Genomic DNA, 23,425 nt, shown 5'->3' with positions numbered 1-23,425 from the left:
GGCCCATCGGCAACGAGCGGCGGTTGAGCTCGTTCTCACCGGTGTGTATCGTTGCAGGTAACACGATTGGATTTGTCAGTCGATATCGTTATCTGCTGGCCAGATGTGCGGGCTCGCAGAGGGCCGGCGGGGGGAGGGGGGAAACGGAGGACAACACCGCCCTGGTGTCGCATCGACGGCGCGTTCGGTGTCGTTACACCTGAATAGATCCCGCGCGCGCGCACTGTATGTTTTTACGCGCCGCTGTTAGATCCACTTTTAGCTCGTCGCTGCGATAACACAACCGCGATTCCGCGCGTCGAACGCGCTTAGGCAAACTCGCAAAATCTGACTGCGACTGGTTGCGTGCTCGCGAGCAACGTTTTCCTCCTTCACCTGCCGTTGTGGATTTCTTCTTGATTTTGCGTCCGTAATCGAAACGTTTTCGAAGATATATTTTAGCATTTTATTATTTAACATCTCTGTTCCTCTACGATCCACTATGCAGTATCGTCACATTTGTCTTTATAAATAATGTCCTAAGTAATAAATATTTCATAACTTTGAATCTAGAATCGATAGAACGACACTTTGATAATTGTTAACTTTTCAATATAAAATATTGATTATTAACAAAGTTATTGCAAATGTAAATGAGAGGGAATATATAATACCATTTTCTCTACTAATTTTCTTTTTCCGTATATACACTGGACGAACGAACAATGAATGCAAACTTTCGTTGTCACAATTCGATAAATGTATACGCCATAACGAATCCGAACAGAATGTTTCAGGCTAATTTGCTCATGACGTAGTTTATTAAAGAAAATTTATGTGTGTTTAGACGCAAAAATATATTAAACATTTGCGCCGTACGTTCGTTCGCTCAGTGAATACTCAGTTTGAGAGAGGCGGACAAGGAAGAGGAGGGAAAATCGATGCGGAAAGAAAGAAAGACGCAATTCGTCCTGCAGAACTTGTTCGTTTGAACTTTACTTGAAGTCGCCTTATAGCGTAGAAAGGTACATATCTTGGTTATCTCGCGAACATAGTTGCGAGATACATCGCCGCGTAAGGCCGTAAAAATGTGCTCGCGCCGCATAACACGTGTCTGATTACTATAACGTAATTACTTACTCTTACGTCGTAACGTCGTTATCATTATTATTTTCTATTTACACAATTCGACGCGGTCGAAGACGAGAGACCGCGCGAAAAGACAGTGTGAACACACGCCAACTATCCTCCCGTTTAGCTGTAGGCAGAGGTTTTTAGGATTTTCAAGTAAGTCTTCCTGTCGCGCGCGTCCGATCGCAGCGCATTCGAGAGATCTTCCGTTAACGACACAACGCATTAATCAGTTTACACACCTCGAAGATAAAATGCTAACGATTGTTCGTTGTCTTCTTTACGAGCGCCGATTTAACGGCGGATCTCGCGTTCCTTATCCGACTGGTCGTACTTTCTCTCGCAGGAAGACGATACCGTTTGTATCTTCGATAGCAGCGGTTTGCTTAGTCGTTATGCTACGTTTAATGTAACGTCACCTCCGTCCCTTGTCACACAAATAAGCCGCAAGCAGCGCTATTATTGTCTTCGCTTTTGTGTTGTCCTTTTTCGCTTCGATGTGCGTTCTAGATCGGCAGTTTCGTAAACGCGCGGCCGGCGCAACAGATTGCAGGCGACCGATCCCTTTCGACTGTCGATGTAAGTATGCGCCTCACGGATCGCGTAATTTGGAAATCAACGCTACAGGCGACGCGAATTCGCTCTCGGGTTCGCGTGCCTCGCGCTCTTAACCCTTTCGAGAGGCGACCGAGTCTCCGGGCGGAACACTCAGGTTTCTGCACGATATCGAGCTGCAATGCTCTCTATTGCGTTCCCGACTCGGCTCTATTGTTTCAAAGAGAGAAACTTGAGGAAATTGAAAGAATAATTATTGCCGTGACGCGTGTGTAAGTGTGATTTCGAAAAATCTCTTGTACAAATTTCGAAGCGCACTCCCGGCACGACGGAGATTCGCGCGCATCCGCGTCTCACAGGATTCATCGGCAAATTTAGGTGAGACGAACGGAGGCGTCCCGAAAGGGTTGAATCGGGCCTCAGACTAGCTTCTATTACCGTGAATTCTTCGAGCCCCGCATAAACATTCGCGCGTCGCCGTAATTCGCCGCGACGCAGCGGAACGAATGAACGAGCGGCAGTTGCCTATACTGCACTAAGCGCCGTCTTTTCTCTAAATATGAGGATCTTTCTAAAGATTTATTGTCTGGTTGCGCAGCTGCTATATCGGAAAACGTAGATGACCTTGCCGCCAGTAGATGACAGGCGCCGCCAGAAATTCCCCCCCTTCCCTCCCTCTCTCTCTCTCTCTCTCGCTTGCTCTTTCGGGAATCTATTGAGATCCGCTTATTATTACGATTCCGAAGAGCGTATTTTACAGTTTTATATACAGCGTTAACGTGCGTAGTTATCCCATAACATTTCGCGCGCGAATAATGAAATCTGTTTATCGTTTTACAACGAACGCTCCCACCTCCTTTTCCTTCTCGCGCAGATCTCGTCGCGTTCGTAACTCGCCCCTTCGAACATCCCCGAAATCGCGAAACGATCAAACTCCTCAGTTCTTGCACTTCTGTTCGCAGTACTGTACGAACCAATTGAGACAATTGCGTCTCTACACCGAAAAAACAATTTCGTTGGTGTAATGGAATTTTCCGTTGCTTGGGGATCAGACGAAAATTCGGTCGTAGGAACAGAAAGATTTCTGTCGGAAGTTTGTACTCAGTCTCAGTCTCAACCGAGTTTTAATGCAGCTAAATGCTCACACGAATGTTCTCAGTTGCGATAACAGAGAGATATCATTTCTTATCGCCGAGTTTTCATCTGGTTCCCATTCCGTTGCAGAAGTTAAGTTCTTTTTTCCATGTACCTCATCAGCAGCAGCGACAGTCAATCACTTAAGCCAACAGCTTAATTAATTTATAATTAAATCGCCACCTTCCTCTCTCTTTCTCTTTCCCACGCCCTGCCTTCTAGGACAGAATGACATGGAGAAAAGAAGACGAATAAGCGTTTGACAATGTAGAGTAGAATCCATAATAGTTCGAGGGAGTTATCCTTGTGTGTTTGTTCGCAAATCAAGTCCCAAGTTGTCGTCGCCCACCTTCTGTCACCGGTGCTCACGACTGTTTTCTTCCCGAAACGCCCGACAAACGTAATCCAGCCGGATGCTTATACCAAGACGATTCAGTCGTCCTTCCGCTTTCTGAGCTTACCCTCCGTCTGAATGGTCCTGGAGACTTGATCCACGCAGGTGGCGAGGGAGGCGCCGCTCGCAGCGTCGCCCTCGAACATCTCGCAGATCTTGGTGAGCGTGACGATGTAGCTGCAAGCGATCCTCAGTACCGACAACTTCGACAGCTTCTGGTTGTGCGAGTACGCGGGTATGGCTCGTCTCAGAGTGTCAAAGGCCGCGCTGATGGTGTGCACCCGGGTGCGTTCTCGGGCGTTCGCCTCTATCCGTCTCTCCCTCGTCATGTTCTTGTAATTCCTCTGCTGGCCACCGCCGTTGTTTTGGTGCAGGTGCCTCGTGGAGGAGGCATGCGATGGCGACGACGAGGAAGAAGTGCTGCTGATGACGCCTGCGGTCGGCGCTGCATGGAGACGCTGATGAGGTCCTCCTCCTTGCGGAGGACTCGAGTGGTCTCGGTGATTGCGATGGGACTGGAGCGGTGACGTCGTCGTCGTCGTTGTCGTCGTCGTCGACGATGCTAGAAGGTGTTCCATCATGTACGACGGCGATTTCTCGTAGCTGCCGCTCACCGCCGGGTGCAATGGCACTCGGGGCGCTTCGTCTCGCATGACCAAGGATAATGGCTCTTCCTGCAGCCTAGGATGCTTCAAGGCGACCGGCGACGCGGACGGTATTGGTGTCTGCGGCGGTGACTCCAGCCTCTGACGAGACTCCCGTCGAGATAACACGACTGATCGATTGTGAGTGGTGCTTTCTTCTAATCTCTGCAGAGTCTTCTGCAACCTCCGTATCGTCGTTTTATCCGTAGTGTGGTTAACATGGCCATTTTCCTCGTGATTCCTCCTATCCGTTTCCGCGAGCAGTTGGCCGTTGATCTCCTCGGGCGCCGTATTCGTCGAGGGAGTCGTCGACGTCGTGGTCGACGTTGTCGTATCGGACACCGTCATCGTCAACGTCGTCGTGGATGTTTTAGACGTTTCGTTGCTCGTGCGAGGAATAATCCAAGGTCTGAAGGGACTCGGCGTGCTCATCGGTCTGCTCTCGTCATCCACAACCGTCTCCTCGATCTGATGGAACCGTCTCTTCTTCAACGGCGCGGTGCTGGGCTCCTGGATCTTGCGCGGTTCCGCCAGTTTCCTCTTGTTCCGCAGGGAGATTGGCGTCACCTGCACCTCCACGCTATCCTCCGACGCGCTGGGCGAGTGCAGCCCCGACCTGCTGTCCTCGTCGCCGCCGCTGGAGGACGCGCTGTCTCTCTCGGAATCCGCCATAACACCGGCTGTAAATGAAAACAGAACGAGACGCGTTAGTTTTACGAGTTGTATATGTGTGTGTATATTCTCTTAAATTGAATCAGTGAAAATGTCACTAATTGGATCAGCGAAATAGTATACTAATTTTTCACGGTAACTCCTCCAGCTATTTTGTCTGATACTTGACTAATATTGGCCAGTGAAAGATTCACTGTAAATCGCTGTCACGCTTCCTATAGCAGGCTAATATACATGTCGTACATGTTTTCAACCATATGTCATATTTGATATAATTCGAAGCTTAACCATTTAAAGGTCTCGAGTTCTCTTTTCGAGTCCGATAAGCATATTTTTCAAATATGATATAAATTAAATCAATTAAACATAATTAAGAATATTTCAGGATAAATCATTGATAACAATCTCAAAAGTGAGATTGAGATAATAAAAAAGTAAAAAATAATATCTTTTTTAGCTATTTCTGCAACTAGATTTCTCGAATGGGAACAATTGCTGTCATTAACAAACCTTTGCAGCAAAATTTGATTCATTTGCAGTGCTATACTAATCATGATCACTAGTGACTGATTGCTTCTCCGTGATAACACACGCTAATTTTACTTTAGAGAATACATGTGCGTGCGACAACTAGGAAAATTGAAGAAGAAAAAAACGGACACAAGAGACATTAATTATCGTTAGTCGAGTCATTCGAGTCTCTTAAATCACGGAGGTAGAAGTATAATCTGTGTTTTCTTGAGTGAATAAATAATGTTTCGCGGCGCGACGTGACGAACGCGGTGCGGCGCACGTGTTTTCCTCTCGCGATTCCCGTGGGCGGAACCGCGCACGCTTCGCCTCGGACACGGGAGGTTTTCTGCTTTGATGCGTCATCCAGCTGGTACCATCTGGCGCGCACGGGGTCCGACCGAGAGAGAAAGAGAGAGGATTATAATATACCCGCGTGGTCTCGCTGGTCTATCTCTTTCTCTTCCTTTTTTTATTTCCCCCTCCCTTCGTCCCTCTTTACATTCGAACGGATTCCAAGGCAGAGACTAATTTCGCAGATTTCAGTATCGCCAGCGAAGACGCTTGTCATCGCACGACTTACGCCAACTCGCGACACCCATCCGTCGTCTCGGCGCGTTCTGCTCGATCTACGAGAGCGCGCGCTTACGTAGAAAAATCCGGATGGGCTTGACACGTGCGAGAAACTTGCGAGAGAGACCATCTGCGCGACGCGCGAATTATCAAACGAGCTGACGTAACGCTCCGTTTGTGCAACAATTGCATGCGCAAACATGTACAACGACTGCGCGAGCGACGTACTTCTATCCGCGACACGACACGTCGGGGGCCGTCCGGTGATTGACGTTTCTCGTTGGTGGCATCGCGCGACAAATAGTCCGCGAGAAGAGACTCCGCCGCGATTTTAATTGAGCTTCGACGAAGGCGGAGGCGCGATTATGCAAATCGTAATCGCGCGGTCGGCGAGCGCGAAAGCGAGAACGACCGATCTCGACGACGACGCGGCGGCTTTCCTATGGCGAGCGATCGGCCGCGAAATAATTCAACTCGAGCCCACGAATCCGGTGTGTGTGTGTGTGCGCGCTGCAGATACAACGAGTCGGATTTCTCGATCGGCGGATCGCCGGCGCCGCTGACTCTGCCTTCTTATCCTCCGCTCCTCTCTCATTCTTACGTTTCTTCCTCCTCGTCTCACCGCCGCTATGGAGTTCGTTCTCGAATGAGATTACTGAATCGGAATCAGTTAACATCCTTAAGAGGCGTCTGGCGTCGTACTCACTCGTACTCAAGCATACGATCGCGTTCATTAGCTCTCTTCTTCGTCGCCTAATCAGTTTCTAACGTTTCTTGCGGAAATCTTTCGTCATTGCTGTAATCTCTCTCTTTTTACGTTCTTTAAGACACAGAAAAGTTTTCCTCCGTCTTACATTTCCCCGTATTTCACATTAGATTAAATCATATTAAATCCCCCTCTTCGTCTTCAATTAATCTTCTTCAACTCAACTCTCCTCTACTGCTCTACGAATTCCGGTTTCGCCGGAATGTTTTCAACGAGCGCGATCAAGCCTGGTCTGGCCGCACTCGATAATGTAAACTCGATTATTATTTCACGCGCGAAACGTAAATACAGGAGCGTCCAAGTGCGCCAATGAGAGACGCTCAGCGCTTCCCGGTTGGGAATCCAGGGGTCAAACGGCGCGCGCTTGATTTTGTTCGATCTCTCGCGCGTATTAATAAACGCGCGCCACTCCGCCTGTCGCCTTCTTTTTCTCGTGTCCTCTCTCGAGGCAAGACGAGAAGCAAAGCACGGCCGCCACATGGCGCTGGCGCCAACCTCGTCTGTTCGTTGCTCTCCTCCTTTTATTGCCTTTCCGAGAGGAGTCATCGCGATCGCGATGGGATCGTTTTTCCTTTCTGGTCGCGCTGACCTCGACGCGACGCCAGCTTTCCCGAAAACTTCTTGCGGATCCGATGCACCTTGGAACCTGTCCAGTCTTCCGAGGTAGGAAGAAGGGCCCGATAAGTGACCGAAGCCAAACATAGATTTCTCGCAGCGTTTCCCTCAGGCCGACGGGCACCGTGATTTTCCCGTCATGAGAGCACGCGCGCTCGCTCGTCGGCCGATCGGCGAGAAGTATAAATATAAACGCGGCTAATGGTGTTTTAATTGCTGTTGACGGCTACGTAATGTAAACCTGACGAGGGGATAATATATGCTGTTCGGCTGGGTGTTTGTCCCCCAACACGCGGGCCGAGACTTTGTGTCGAAAGCGTAATGGTAAGAGCGGTCTTGCGTAATGTACGGACGAAATTAAATCCCCGATCGGCTCACGATCGGTACATTCGCGAGGCGCGTGACTTTTAATCAGGGACCGGTGCTCCCTCGCGCATCCGCTCTCTAAAGTGCAATCACTGAGAAGCAGTTAATAGTCACTAACGATCACAGTTATAAGCACAGCGCTACAAATTGGTAAAATTTCGCTACAAAGGTTAATAATAGCGGCAACCGTTTCCATCGGAGAAATCTGATTGCAGGAACAGTGAAAAAACATATCATTTGTTACTTCTTTTTTATCATCTTAATCCCACTCTTGCGGTATTGTCAACGATTTTGTTTGAAATATTTTCAATTATGTTTAATTAATGTAACTTATATCATATTTGAAAAACACGCTTATATGAACTACGCTAAATATGACATATGGTTGAATGTATACACGATATGTACATATATATTTCTGCTACAGAACGCGTAACAGCAATTTGTAATGAATCTTTCACTGGCCAACCTCAATTAAGTATTAGATAAAATAACTAAGTGGGGGAGTTTTCACTAAAAATTAGTGAACACTCACTAGTTATCAGTAGAATACTATTTCATTGATTCAATTGGTGACATTTTCACTGATTCGACTTAAAAGAGTGGACTCCGACAGATTTCAGTGAGCGATTTTAACCGAGAGAAGAGCGAACGATTAAAAGCTTCTCTTCGTGTTACACATCGAGTAGAATTTCTCGACCGCCGGCTACTTGTTTGTAAAACAGAGAAGTTACACAATATAGAAGCAGGGCAGAGCGAGGGAGAAAGAAAGGGAGGCGGAACTGTTCGCGTAAGATAATACTTCAGGCCACCTGGCATCGTCGGTGCTTGTCGCATGTTTAGAGGCCTTATCGCGCCGATAACAAGGCCGCACTTTCGGCCATCTGCCGACGACGACGATAATTATTATTGTTTAACGAACGAAGAGTCTCTTCCCCGTAATTCCGCGAATGTTTATCCGTCGAAACTCCAATACGGGATATTTCGGGACTCTCGCAAGTCATCGTTACTGAAACATTTCTTTTCCTACTTACTGTAATGTCAACAATGAAGAGTACAAAGGTTGAATCTGTGCATTTTCATCCATACGTACGTACACACAGAGAAAGAATTTTATTGCGATTTCGTCTCGCGCGTGAAAATAAAACGTTGCGAGTGCCTGAAAAGGAAATTATCTTGACGCATTGCCGGGAGGAGGTGAAGTCTCCGGGGTCATCAACAGGCGCCGCCGGACACATGCTCGATCATCGGTCGATTCATAAACATCGACCGGGCGAAAGAAACACGAATGAAAGAGGTCGCAATGAGTTCACGACGCGCACGCAATTGATAGCGACGGTTCGCCCGATTGTAACGTGTTGTCTTTGCCGAGACACAAATTCATATCATTCATATGTTGCATTAAAAGTCGATAGTCAAAGCAGTGACCGAGCAAATGAAGAAAGTGCGTCGCAAATTTGAATTAGAACGTGCAAGTAAACGGAGAAAACAATTTTGCTGGGATAGTAACAGCAAAAAGATTTGTTAAGGGTATTAATTTTTAGTTACGCCAACTAAATTTTATTGTTGTCGCAACAACGTTTTGTTACACCGAGAAAAAAAGATGTAAAACATTTATGAAATATAAGGTTTATTTAAACACGGCGAAATAAAATTTTATTCCTAACAAATAAACTCATTAATAAGAAAACTTGGGTATGTTTCGCAAAATTATATATTTCGTCATCATAGTCAAATTTTTTTCTAATCAATAAATATCGAAGAAAATATCGCAAGGAACATTTCGCAAAATTTCAATATTGTTTTCTAAGCGTACAACAGCAAAATTATCTTTTCCGTGCGACAAATTTTTGCTGTCACTATATTACCCAACTATTCCAGCGAAATATTTTTCCCTGTGTAATCTCATTAGCGAGGATACACAGCAATATTATCACACGAAATTTACGAAACTAGTAGTTCAAATGTCATTGAGCTTCGAGAGGGGAACTCGAATCGCGATTTATTTCACGCGCTATAAGCTGCGCGCACGAAGGAATGAACACGAGCGCACTCTCGTCTAAATTTGCATAGGAGTGTTCAGGTAGTTTAACGTTAACGCGTGAAAATGAGAAGAGGAAGCGAGGCGCGCCACGACCCGCCACGTCGTACACCGTGTTCTTGTGAAATTTAAATCAGATTGCAGAAGTTTAGATAACCGCGCGAGCACGCCGCCGCGCGGAGCAGATTCATGCTGCGAGCGCGACCGCCCGCGAAAAGCCAACGCAACTTGCAAATTTTGCGGCCGAGTAATTAAATAATAATATTCCGCCGGACGAATACGCGGGACGATGCGAGTCCGTCCGCGCGTAATAACGCAACACAGCCGGCAGCTTTTCCGCTCATCACGTAAAGTCGCGTTCGTTCACGTGCTGCTTCGAGACGGATATAATCGCGAATATCTCGGGGAGTTACCTCCGCTTGCCGTTTCGCTCGGCAATTGTTCAAACATACCGGAATAGCCGGGGACATCTGTGCAAACTCTCGCACTAGAAAGAGAGAATGAGAGAGGACGTAACGGCTTGTACGCGACTTTCCGCCATCCTTCCGTCAGCGGATGCGCGCCCTCACGTATACGCTCCTTCGCGGTAAATGGCGGCTTTTTATTTGTGAATGTTACACAGTAATAAAGAAGTGCTAAATTCAAGTAAATAATTATTCCAATACTCCTTGGTAAATATTTTCATTTGGATCAAATATTAATAAGAAAGTAACGTTTATTTGATCCAAGGAAAATTTACTTAATCTCTATAATTTTGTACGAAAAATTACTTCTCTTAAATCAGGTCAGCAAGGACACGGCCGTATCGAACCTTTGCTCTTTGTTTTCCGAGCTGAGTTCGTGCAGAATGCATTTATCCTCCTTCTGAATCTTTCCACATAATGTAAGCGCATGGATATGCATTGATGGGTAACTCTCAAGTTACAGTGCAAGCTCCCGTTGAGTTTGAGCGAAGTTCTCATTCAACAGTTGCTCGAGTCTGTCGTCTCTAAACTTTTTTGTCTTGGCGGTCGGGACTTTCTCGATTCGAGAGATCAAAATTTCCACTCCGAAACCTTTAATATCATTTTTCGCACGTTTTACGAATCAGAATCTGGAGTAGAATAAATCATATTTGTGATATCAACAGCCTTCTTTCTTAAATGAAACGCGAAAAGATTGCAGTGCCTTAAATCCTGTTTTTCAGGATTATCGTTTTCACGTTATCGCCTTCACTACTGTTTCATGAGATTATGCCATCTCTTTTGCCATGACATATGGTATTTTGAAAACGTGGAGGTCCATACTTACATACCACAAAAGGGCGGGAAAATATTTAATTTTAAAATGGATGGCTTTTACAAGGCATCGAATTAATTTGCACATCTAATATTAGCGTGTGACTGATTTGACGCAAATGAGCCGAATCTCTTGTTAATTACTCCTTATTCTTTTACACCGGAAGACGAAAGAAAACCTCAAGAATAAAAGTGAAGAAATGTTATTAATCAGTATCGAAAAAGAGAGATCTGTGCGGAAGAAAGTAGAAGAAAAAGAAGAAAATATAATCGTTTAATAAAATTAACGAAGACATTTCGAGACAATCTCGAAATTTTAGGTGTATCGGACGAAAATAGATTTCCCGCGGCTGTTCCCTCTTATTTACAAAGATAAAGGCTTTCGTCGGTAAAAATAAGAGCAAGATAACGCGAAAATAGAAGCGGAAAGTTCGTTTTCTTTCCCGCGGCCGGGAGGAGCGATCGCGTTAAGGGAGAGCCTCCCACGTGGAGCGCAAAAGGCGAGAACACGTGGGACGTGTCGGGAAACTTCCAACAGCTTCCGAGAGCTTTGTATAGAACCGAGTGGCTAAGTATAGAATACGCGAGCGCTTTTCTCTCTTCCTTTCTCTCGCGAACGAAATCTGATCAGCCGCGCGACGACTTTCGAAGGTACGATCGTGATTCGAATCACCGTCGCCGTGGCGAGGAAGCGTCTCTTCTTTCGCGCGAGGCAACGCGACGAGAATCGCAGCCGCTGATAACCGACGTTCAAGCGTGGTCTATGCGTTACGAAAGCTTCCCGCTCAGAAAGAGAGAGAAGGAGAGAGAGAGGAAGAAGAGGCACGTGACCGAAAGCCGCGCTCGTGTTCGTTATTAACGCGCGCTCGCATCAGAGGGGTTGCGTCTCGCGGTAATTTCTCGTCGAGCTTCTTCACGTCACTTTCTCTTTTTCTCATCGCCGGGTCGGCCGAGTAAAGTGGATCTCGAGCTAAATGAGGAGAATGAGGTCGGAGGTTGCACGATCGTCGATCACTCGCCAACGATTTCCGTCGCGCGCGCGCCGTCCGGCGAACGCGGTTCTCGTCGGAGGTCCCCGCCTCTCGCTGTATTATAAAACGCCGGCCCGTGTATCGGTTGTGTAGCTCGTGTAATTGCACGACGTCAATTGCATCCGGCGCCGACGCCAGGGCCCCGGTAATCACCTGTTACGCGCCGTAATGGCGACGTAATACGAGAGGTTTGATCGGCCCAGCGATGACTTAGATCGGCCGATACGAATGCCTAATGATGCACGATACCGCGCACTTAACGATTGCCTAACGAGCGGTCTCTCCGCGCCCGGCGATTACCGTTTCACGCGTGTCAACGCGCGCCCAAGTCGCGTTTCGTGCGTGCGCGCGCCTTCGTGGGCGTTTACCGTAAAGGCGCGCGAACGTTATTTGGAGAATTATGCCAGCCGTGCGTTGATTTAAGAGCGCGTGTAGGCGCGAAAGTGTGCGCCGGTCGAATTAACCGTCTGATTATTCTCTCCTTCTTCTTCTTCTTCTTTTACGAGTCAAGAGTCTCTCGTCGACGTTCCCGCACCGATTCCCGTCGCGAAAATAGCCGGCGTCTCGGAGCAACGCGACCGGCTCGCAATAAGATAGCTCAGGGAGGAGCGTCCTCGGAATTATAATGTTCGGATATAATCGACGAGACGACGGTAAATACTCCCGACGAAGTCTCACAGTCGGGACTGCACAATAAAAAATGTTCTATCACAAATGACATCCATCCAATTTTTTGTGTTACTTTAACAAGATGAACATGTTAAAATGTATATATATATTAACAAGGTGAATATGTTAATTTAACATATTCTCCATGTCAAAGCAACACAAAAATTAAATGAACCGTTTGTAACAAAGAATTTTTTACTTTACGTACATCTCGCAAAGCATGGTTATCGAGAGAACTCTACAGTATTCTTTAGTGTAATTCGCGGCGGTGCTGTAACCGCGGACGATTTTTCATCTATTAATTTGCAGTGCCAGCAGTGACAACTAAACGATCTGGTCGTCGCACGTAATTGCGGTGAATCGCGCCGTCGAATCTCGGGGAACGATATTTCGCTCGAGATGTGGGGAAAACGGTCCCAGAGATCGAAACCGCGAAAGTATTAATGCCGCCTCATTATCCCGATCGACGCGGCCAAATACAACCAAGTACGACGACGAAGGCGAAAAGGAACGAGCGGCTCCGCGATTTATTTATATCGGAAGACACACGAAGAAACGCGGCCGGTTCCTTCGTCGGAAGCGATGGTATATTGGCAGCGGCGATAAACGCCGCGGCTCGTAAGATCGGGACAGGAAACGGCGCATCCACAACGTGGTGCGGCGTCGCGTCGGCGAGATTTATCGGCGAGTCTCGTTCTTTTTTTCCTCCTTTTATTCCTCTTTCCTTTCCTTCTCTCTCCCGCGGGCGCGCCGCTCGCTTCGCGGAAAGCCTCCGGCGGAAATGCGACGCGCCGCCACACGAGAGTGGAATATAATAGCGCGGCGAGGGATAGCTCTCTTCGTCATGACGCGCGCGGCTCCGCGCTTCTCCTCTTTCTCTCAGTGTCTCCTTGCCTTTCCGGCCTCTCGCATATTTCTCTTTCTCTCTTTATCTCTCGGAGATTACTCTTCTTATCTCACTTATTTCGGGGAGGCACGATTAGCGAGGATTCGGGAATAAATATTTCTAGAGTGTAGGTATCGTGATATTTCTCCATTTCAGTTTCGCTATTTTTGTTGGTGAAATTCTCATCGCGTCTCGTGCGTGCGCGCTATCGCGGGAAAGAAAATTATTAATCCTCATCTAACAAGGTTGGGTCGGATCCGACCGGAGCCATATTCTGGTACTTTTACGTATACGTTGGTGAAATGTATCGTGTAAGTCAGTTTCATGAGTCTTCCAAGACAGTTTTTCTGCAGCGGCTTGTAGCATAAGGTAATTATTGTATTTGGATTGAATTATCTTGTTCGGTCTAAGGCATAATTTCTTCACTCGGCTCGCTTTCCCAGTCGAATCCAACTTATCCTGTTATTAACATCACTTTTTCTCGATTATTTTGTCATTTTTTGACAAAGTATTTGTTACAAATTAATAATGATAATAATTGGTAATTTCCCCTCTCTTTTAATTTTATTTAATAAAATTTCTTCCGAGTATTTTTCTCTTTCTTTATTATATATTTATATTACTATAAATGCAGTACAATAAGCGCTACAAATACTTCGAAGCGTTTCTTCTTATTTTTTTTCCTTTTTCGTATTCGGACCAAAAGATAGATGAGATGGAAAAATGCCTCAAAGCATTTATAACACTTGCTGGGGACCGCACTATATATCATATTATTCTTTTTCTTCAAGAAAACTAATATATTGGATATCCAACGGATGAGTTTTAAGATTTCCGTAAAATAAATACTGCAATTTTATATTTCAAATATTTTACATATTTTGCGATATATTTTATTTAAAAAATTGTCTAACTTGTGCAAATAAGAAGTGTCTAGTAGAAGAAATTAGTTGAAAACTACAAAATGCTTTTACCAGTCGGATCCGACCCATTTTGTGGGAGCCTTGTTAGACGAGGGTTAAAATCATCGCGGTATGTTACCCGCCGGAACCGGAGATCGTGAAGAAAGGGGAGACGTAAATAGTTAAATTTCCATTCTTAGGCTGATATTCATAGTCAGATCCGATATTTAAGACCGTCTTAAGTTTACTTTCAAATGCTTTACGACTGATTTCACCGACTACATCACATTGAAGCACAATCTGAAGATAAACTTAGGGCAGTCTCGAATATGGGACTGGACTATGAATACCGGGCCTAATTCTCGATCAATTTTCAGTGCTGGTGGGAACTACTGCTCGTCTCCGACAATGTCCGTGCGATAAGAGAAAGCGACGACGGGAACGCGCGTCTTCGCGGCGGAAGGACCAGAAGAGGGAAGGAGGTGTGCGATGGCGCTAGCCAGATGGTCGTGAGAACGAGCGTGACTCGATGCACCGAGTCGGTTTGTATGATTCTCCGATCGCGAGAGTCTCCCTCCCTCTCGCGCGCTTCTTTTGCTTCTTCCGTCGCAGCCGCCTCCGGCTTCGCGCGTTGTGCGACGCACATGGCTGGTTCTATCGGCGAGGTCTGGTCGAGAACGTTGAGCGGCTTCGCGTAAACACAATGCTAAACACGCTGAATGCGTAATCTGTTTGCGACGTCCTTTTGCGCACGTGACCCATGTGGATGACGTTCCGAGTGACTTTCTCGCTCGTACGCTTCCTCTTTCGCCTGTTGTTTTTTCGCGCGAGTTGTCACCGCCGCCTCGGTTGAACGGATACGCGCCTAGATTACGCATCATCATGGGGGGTCGTAGGTCGCGCTGGGAATAATTACGAACGAGGAACTCGTTTGAACTCGCGCGACTCCAATTGTTCCGACGTGTGGCGCATCGACAATTTTACGTATTCGTTATTTATTCCATTCGATTACTTCGAGCGGTTCGCTAGTTCTCCGCGTGCCGTCTTTTTGAGGAAACGATAAACACCCGGAGGCCTCCTCTCTTGGCGTCAACAGCCGAGTGCGCGAGTACTGGCAGCATCAAAGAGAGATATCGATCGGGCACGTACGGTAAAAGAATTCTCTTTCTCTCTCGTTGACCTTGCGTCTTGACCTTTGCCAGCACACCCCGACCCGCAACGCCGATATCGAACTTCAAAGTATCGATTCTCGGGCACGCTAGAGTTTCGACTATTAATAATTTCGACGGTAGACTGCTCGTAAAATTTTCGCGACAACGCCGTTCTCGGGCCAGATATACAACGAGATATATTTCATCGTTAGAGTTCCTACACATTTGGTATAATTAATATCCTTATAATTTGCGATAAGACCAGTCGCACGTGATAACGAGATATGTTTAATTAAGAGCTATGTATTAAGTTTCGCATTATGCTGCATTATCTGTATGTATATATGTGTCTGGACGATTCTCAATGAAAAAAAGCGATAAAGAGAGAACTGCAAAAAGTCGTTATAATATCGGGCTATCCTTTCTAAGTTATTCAACTTGAATGGACTTGTCTGATGACATTCCCTGCTGACCTTACATGTTCCGCACAGCGATCAAAATAGCTTTCGTATTGCTTATCGCGTTTCCGACGTCGCAAATATTTGCCGACTCCAATTCCTGCTTAACGTTCATTTTCTTACTCATTAACAGCTCGCGAATTATCCTCCGAAACTGGTGCGCGTACAGGAAGCTTCAAGAGAAGCAATAAGAGAGAGAGAGAGAGTTCCACTGATAGTTTTTTTTCAAATCCCTGGAACTCTACGTTTGTTTAACAATTCCTTTTTTTAATTTTTAACGTCGAATACATTTTAATAATTAAAATTCAACTGAATTGCGAAATCGACCAAAGGCTTCGTTATCCGCTCTCTCGTTCATTCGTTTCGCCAAAAATTCTGCGAATTTAATCGCAACAATTAAATATATGGTTTCCGAAAATTAAATTCAAGCTCGATTCGCAGTTGTTTGTAACTCAAAAAATATGATTAGCTTGATATTGAAACGGCTGTTATTTTTCTCTTCTCCCTCTCTCTCTCTCTCGATCTCCGGTGCTCGGAGTTAAAATATACGTTGCGCTTTCGGAACATTCAGTACAGCTTCGAGACTACCAATGTATTTAGCTATTCAATATTTGCCTCTCTTTTTACATGTGTGCAGCGGCGTGTATCAATCCGGTAATAAACACGTGTAAGCGGTCCACGTGCCGGCGGGCGTGCGAGTCTCGCGCGTATTTATTCATATGTGCTAAAATCAATATAAAATCGCGAACGATATAATGTGCACGTGCCAGCGTGATGCGTAGCAATGTGCGTGCCTTCTCGATGATGCGTGCTCTTCCTCGTAAAATCCATGAGAAAAAGCACGCGGTGTGCTCCTCCAAGAACACACTCCTTTTTAATTATAGCGCCTTCTTCCCCGCTGATATTACGGTGTGCTTCTTTTTCCCGAGCGAGGAATTTCCGCTCGCGATTATTTCGGACAAGGAGATCCCTTAGGCGAGCGAAAGGCTTATTTTAATCCCGTCAACCACGCACGGTCTCGTTCGACGATCGAGAACACCGAGAACAAGTGGCTCGCTGTCGCATGCATCACGACGCGCTCTCGCTGTGTATTATCGATTGCACATGCACGTTGGCTGTCTCGAAATTGCCAGATGGGGCGTATATTTAGATTAATTCTCAAGGCAGTTAAAGAAAAAAAGAAAGATGATTAAAAAGAGAAGCCAGTTTTAATTCATCATGGAAAGGCTTAATGAGCTAGACACGGTTTAATAATGATACACAGATAAAAAATGTTGTTATTTTAACAAGGTGAATATGTTAATTTAACATATATTTGTGTGCTTTATAACATATTCCCATGGTAAAATAACAGAAAAATTTCAGTGGGCGGTTATTTGCACGAAATTTTTGGTCGTGTATATAACGAGTATTTATTGAGATCTCGTATAGAACAATTCAAGTGGAAAATAAATCTTTGTTACATTGATATTTCAAAACGTTTCGGCTTTCAACCAGACCATTTTCAAACTAATACAGTGCATAAACGGTCAAAAATAAGAACGGTAAACACAAGATCAAACACTATAAAGTTGTCAAGCGAGAGACTCAGTTTTAATTGTAACTCTTATATAACTTCAAAAACACTTCTTTTTCCTTAGTCCTCTCATTGTGTAATCGTGCGAATTATTTCGATCTATGCGGCTGCGTGTTATCACAAATCTGTGGTTGTGAACATTCAGTTGTGAAACAACCGAATGGAACGTTGTTTCCGGAAAAGAGACACGTGGATCGCGGCTGTTTGTCGAAAGATAACACGCTCCGCCGCCTCGGCAGGTTAATCGCAGGATAGAAGCTTCGTGCAGGTAGCGCAGGTATAGAACCGTGCAATGCATAAGTGGGTGGCGGGCGTCCCATCGCTCGGCGACACCCTTTGTATCGATGACGACGACTCAATGGCTGTGTATCGATTGTACTGCCTTCAGGCGAGGTCAAAGCCGAGGCGCAATAAACGCACGGCAAAATTTGTATCGAGCATTGTATTCGCGATTATGAGGGTTGGTGGAGGGGAAGGGGATGTCTGTGGGGTATCGAGAGCGTGTGCCAATCGGTTTTCCGAATAACTCGATGTTGTGGTGATTAGGATGGACAATTCTTGATCAGCTAATTATGAAATATTGACTTTAAAAAATCGGACCACAGAAAATGAAACTTTAAGTAAAAATAAATAAATAAAATAAATAAATAAAAATAAATTAGATAAATTAGATAAACGTAGATAAGTGTATAAAATGTTCATTCATTATTATGTCAAAATCAAACAATCAACTGAACATAGTTTTCTATTGTATTTTAATATAAACAATCATTAGTTATATTTTATTATAAACAATCATTAGTTTATGTATAAAAATAGACTGATAAAATTTTTGAGATAAAATCAAAGAAACATAATTTTCTACATTATGTTTTAATATAAGTAATCATTATATCTTAAATTAGAACTGATGTTCTTGAAATAAAATTAAAAGAATGATCAGCGGAACATAAAATATGTAATTATGTGTTTAGAAAATTAAATAATTTCAATAAAAGAAACTAAGGTTTGTTTAATTAAACAGGAGTTAAAATAGTTCCCAGAGAGTATTATCATCGAACACTTTTAGGTGCTATTCGTACACGACAAGACCTTTTTTGTCTGACGCCTATTGGCAGCGTTTGCAGTTTAAAAGGGTTAATGAAGTTTATTACAACTTATTATTATATTTTGTATTATTCATCTTTCATTAAGTGAAAAATCGAGATAAACGGCGTCCCGTTTAAGATTCTGTCGCTTCTAAAACCAATTCTATAATAGGCGTAATAATATGTAGTAAGACGTAGGCGGTAAGTAAATTGACCCACCACAGTCGATTATTCTCTTACGGTAAGAATCCAATTGATCAATTAGCTTGGTGCTTACATCTTATTGCATATTCTTACGATTGTTGTAGAATGGACTTGATGAGAAGTCAAGTCCGAAAATCGGGATGTCTCGCAAAAATCGGTTGATCACCCCCAGTGGTGGTGCTCTTCTACACGCGGTTCGGTTTACCTCTCGCATTAATCTTCGTGTAATTAGACTCCTCTGGGCGAGAAAACGGATGTTGACCTTTCGCCCCCTCTCTCGCGCGGCGCTTTCGCGGATGCTTCAAAGATGTGCGCGCGGCTGTCTATTTTGTGTTGACGCGTGCATATATATAAACGTCGCGGCTATTTCGGCGCGAGATCGCGCGCGCGAGGCCGCCGGCGAAAGAGAAATGCGACGCGACGTGTCGTGTCGCGTCGCGATGACGTCGCGAAACTAGACTGACGCGCGAGCCGCGCCACATAAAAATACTCGTGCGATAATAGAAACGACGGGACGCGATAAGGACTGCGAACTCGTGATCTCCGCTGCATGGATGGCTGGATCCCGCGAAACTCCGAGCCGAGCGATTTCCCGCGTCATCCTTCTGTCTATTTGTCTGTCCGTCCGGTCAAGATTGCATGCAACACGCTCGCTGGCGGGCAGGTTCGAGAGTAAAAGTGGTCGGATGAGATATGTAAATGAGCGAGTAGACTTAGGTAGCAGCGTCGTCGATAGGTAGTCTCGCCTTCTTGATTACATTTATCGCGCAAGGAGGGAACGATCTAATTAAAACGCTCGTTGTCTGCACGCTTTCGTGTCGAATCAATCGGCCGATTACGATAGCGGGATGAAGTTGGAACCGCGCGACGCTCCGTCTCTCCGGGCGGATTGACGGCTGTTGCAAACTCGATAAATATTGCATTCGCCGAGAGAGCCACGGTGTCGTGTCGTAAATAGCCGACCGGTATTAACTGCGCGATCGTTTAACTCGTCGCGCGAGTACGATCAGTTTCTGAAGTGTCGATAATGAGATATTAATTATCATCGCCTTTTACGTGCACATACGTCGTAGACAGTATCAAATGCCGATAGTCGACGATTATCCATTCCGGGCGTTTATTAATTACGAAATTAACTATTAACCGAAATTGTCGCGATACACACCGATTGCATCGTCGTCGACCAATGTCGCGACCAACGAATCATCGTCGTCGCTTCACGATAGCATTCCAGATCAAAAGGATGCTTTTCTCGCGGTGGATGACTCACAGAATGGAATTTGTGTGTCCTGCACGCATAGGTCAGTCCCGGACCTGCTGACGGTTTAAATTGCGCCGCGGCGATTTTCACCGTTCCAAGCATTGTTGTTTACGCGTAGATGCCCGATTTCAAGCACGGTCAAAGAGGGTCGCCTGTTCCTCGCATGTATATATTCGATGCCTGGCTGGGTGCGTGTGGCTTTGTGTGTGTGTATGCGTACCGGCGACCCACGCTGGCGCCGTCGTAGTCGCAGCCGCCGCCACTGCCGTCGCCGCCTTCTGTCTCGTACTCCCTTTCGTTCTTTCTCTCCGTCTTTCTTGGATCGAGTGAGTTGCTGTACCACCTTCGGAGGTCGTGTCTAGCAAAAATGCCCAGACCATTGTTCGACACTTCATGTCGTCGTGGTTTAACTATGCGCAATGGCCTGTGTAGTACACCGGTGGTGAGAACTAGATATAGGTTTGTAGGTAGACAGGTAAAAGTTCGTGACTTCAGATATGTTTTCTTCGAGTTGAAAAATCGCCTTGTGCGATCTCGGTCCGGCTCTATTGTCCTAGGTTGAATAACGCCAGACATATAGATTCCATCACGATCGGCGATTCGCACCGTTGGTGCAAACATATTCTACACAGAAAAATCGAATTCCTCACGATCGAGTCGACCTCTTCGTAGAAGTCTCTTGTTTTACATATCGAGACTGTATCAGACTTAACTTCTTAATTATGTTCGTAGGTAAATTACTATCTCACATCGTAGAAACAGAGATTGCGTAGATGATCGTCCACGGTCGTGACTCTTCAACCGTGAATTCCTCGATAAACTTTTTTAGCGAGGACTTCTTAGCGAGAGTCTCTGCCGAGCAACGCGCCACAATCGCGACATTTGAATTTGTACGCTGATAGAAAATTATAGTTATTTTTAGCACCAAACTCTTTTTTACTTTAATCACAAAAATGGCCAGAACTATTTTTGCAGTAAATATTATTACAGTGTCAGTAATAATATTTTGTGGCTTTATTTACATGTTGCTACTATTATAAAATATTTTTGGCACCGAAAATAACTATAATTTTCTATCAATATGTACTCAAGTATCGCAAGTATCTTCAAATTTGAATATCATCTTTTATTACGGAATATTTCGATCTGATCCCCAATTTGGTTTCTCGGTGTCCCGTGCAAACGTCACGTTCACGACGTCTCGTTTCAAAGCGACGGACAAGCAATCGGAAGAGCGCGGAAAGCGCAGCTAATGAGGGCAGTAGTAGTTTCGTACCGCGTTCGTCGCGCGTTCATACGTTCATTTACGTGGCAAGTCCGCTCGCTTGCTCGCCTAATCCTTACATCGGTATATTCGTCCGTCCATCACGATCGCCTCCGAGCGATCTTTCATTCCGCAGCACGACTGGCGCCGCTCGATAACGATAATTATCGTTCCCCACCGAAGAGTGTATCAATCGTTCGATCAGATGTGATTTACGACGCATTAGGATCGCAAGGTGTATCCTTCGTACGGGATTCCGTACGAGCGAATTTTTACGTCCACCTGCCGCGTACTCCTCTCTTTCTCTCTCTGTACATTCACTCGAGAGATGTATCGAGGTGTCAATGTATCGAGATATCACTGTTTAACCGGGATCGCGACGGAACAAATTTGGAGCACGCCGGCGAGATATCCGCCGGCTCGAGTCGCTAATTGCGATCCTCGCAACTTGGAGTGTTATTCCGCGACGCCCGAGATCTTTCGAACGGCGACGCGAGAAAATGCGAACGCAAAGATGCACTCGTGATGTACACACGAATGTGTGCGTGGGGATTACAGCTCTCGAGTTAACGCGAAGTTAAATGTCGACTGTAATCGATAGAAAGAAACGAATCTCTTGGACTGCGATAAGAAGTTAATTTTAAGGTAAAATGCTAATGAGTCTGCCATATCAGGGGAAGAGAGAGAGAAAGGACACTTTTTCGTATGGAAATGCAGTCCGGGTCAACAATTCAGGATCCAGTCTAGATTAGTTCCTTTCGACGTCGCAGTCTTATCTATAATGGAAGCGTTGAAAACGACGTAACTCGAGGAGAGCTGCACTCGCAAGAAATCGAGTTAATGCATCGGTTGAACTAGCTTCAATGTCTGAGTTGTTTCTCAAATTGCTATGCAAATAATGGTCGGTCGCGATATCGAAACGAGCAAATCAATGCGACTCATTATCAGTTTATAAAGAAGTTTGCGGCTGCGCGTGCTCGCGCGCCTTACAGCTCCATAGATCTCGAACATTTTCAGCGCTTTACGGAGACGAACACGGGAGACCAGGCTAATAATGCGAATTAACGTCAGACGCTGAGACGAGGCTCGCGTTGATTCAGAGCGACCGCCGGGTCTCCTGTGTTGTTGTCGTCCGTCCGAGCGCGTCACGGACGCTAAAATTCACCTGTCACGTAGGCTGAAAGCTCGCACGTACTTTTCACCACGTGGTCGCTCATCTTCCCCTCATGGATCTCACTCTCCTCTTCGATTCACGCACCCGCACGCACTCAACGACAAAATACACTTATGTTTCCCTGGCGGGACAGATCCACAAATCCGTTCGGGCACGTGTAACGGCGATCCGTTGTTCGATAATCCCAAAACTCCATTCACGGATAACGTATTTCTACCCGGTGACGTTCGGAGGAACCTCGCTAATGTTCAGTTCAGGCACTCGACAGAGGACGTCGACTCGACGCATCCTCCTCCGATCGCAGTCGATAGCGTACTGACTCGCCTCGTGTACTCGCCGCTCCGTTTCATGCCCTTACGTGTGCGAGGGAGTCTCGACTAGCCCGCACTCCACCACCACCACCACTCCACCACCACCTCCACTACCATCAGCTACACCGTCGTTGCCGCCAGTAACGTCCAAGCTCTACCACCACCACCACACTACCAATACTACTATCGGCAGCAACACTAGTAGTACTACTGAACTACTACCGCGATCACTACTACCAACGCGCAATCCGGCGTTGCTTTTCTCTCTCTCTCTCCTCCCTCCGTCCGCCAACAAGCTTCGAAACGGCATGCGAGAGCACTGATATGTATGGTGGGGACCGCCGGAAAAGATCCCGTGACAGAGAGCGGCGTTGGTGTTGGTATGTTGTCCCGCACTGATGGCCGATAGCTAGAACGCGAACTACGATGATAGTAGTGGTGGAATCGGCAGTATTGCCCTGATGGACGATGTTGGCTGATGTTACGTGACGCGTAACAGTAGCGGTGTTGTTGTCGGCCGTTGGTCGGACTGGCTAGCTAGCTAGCTGTCGTTCGATGTCATCGCTAATGATATGTGGCCGACGCTCTGCGGCTTCAATGATTCTCGATCGTTCTTCTCATTGATCCTGAATTTCCCGATCACCGCGACTCGGCGCCCCGACGTCCTCGGTCGACGTTGGGTGACGCAGCGTTGGCGCCGCTGAATCGTACTGGTGTCGGCCGTCCATTGGTATTGGTAGCCGATGTTAGGCGCGCGCGTTGGCGTCGACGGTCGCGGCGGGAAGAAGGAGAC

At 46.0% G+C, this 23,425-nt stretch overlaps 1 protein-coding gene across 4 annotated transcripts; it reads right to left on the bottom strand.

Moving 5' to 3' along the window:
* Positions 1-948: 948 nt before the first annotated feature.
* On the bottom strand, positions 949-23,421 carry LOC106748689 (cell wall protein DAN4). Of its 4 annotated transcripts, none has more exons than XM_014627481.1 (3): positions 22,313-23,421; positions 20,104-20,507; positions 949-4,517 (listed from the first exon to the last, which is right to left on the bottom strand). In XM_014627481.1, exons 2-3 carry the CDS (start codon positions 20,276-20,278, stop codon positions 3,232-3,234), a joined length of 1,461 nt encoding a protein of 486 aa, XP_014482967.1. In that variant the 5' UTR covers positions 20,279-20,507; positions 22,313-23,421; the 3' UTR covers positions 949-3,231. The 4 variants fall into 4 exon arrangements, with proteins under 4 accessions (XP_014482967.1, XP_014482976.1, XP_014482995.1 ...); XM_014627490.1 differs by having other exon boundaries at positions 22,343-23,421; XM_014627509.1 differs by lacking the exon at positions 20,104-20,507 and having other exon boundaries at positions 22,343-23,421.
* Between the last annotated feature and the right edge of the window lie 4 nt (positions 23,422-23,425).

The sequence above is a fragment of the Dinoponera quadriceps genome, unplaced genomic scaffold, assembly GCF_001313825.1.
Source record: "Dinoponera quadriceps isolate SergipeBrazil2010 unplaced genomic scaffold, ASM131382v1 scaffold343, whole genome shotgun sequence".
NCBI lineage: Eukaryota > Metazoa > Arthropoda > Insecta > Hymenoptera > Formicidae > Dinoponera > Dinoponera quadriceps.
This window is presented reverse-complemented; position numbering and strand designations above follow the sequence as displayed.

Coding starts and splice junctions, on each gene's coding strand:
- LOC106748689 (XM_014627481.1), bottom strand. CDS start 20,278: ATGAAGTGTCGAACAATGGTCTGGGCATTTTTGCTAGACACGACCTCC. Junction 4,518..20,103: donor GGCGCCAGCGTGGGTCGCCG/GTACGCATACAC, acceptor TTTCATTTACAG/CCGGTGTTATGGCGGATTCC.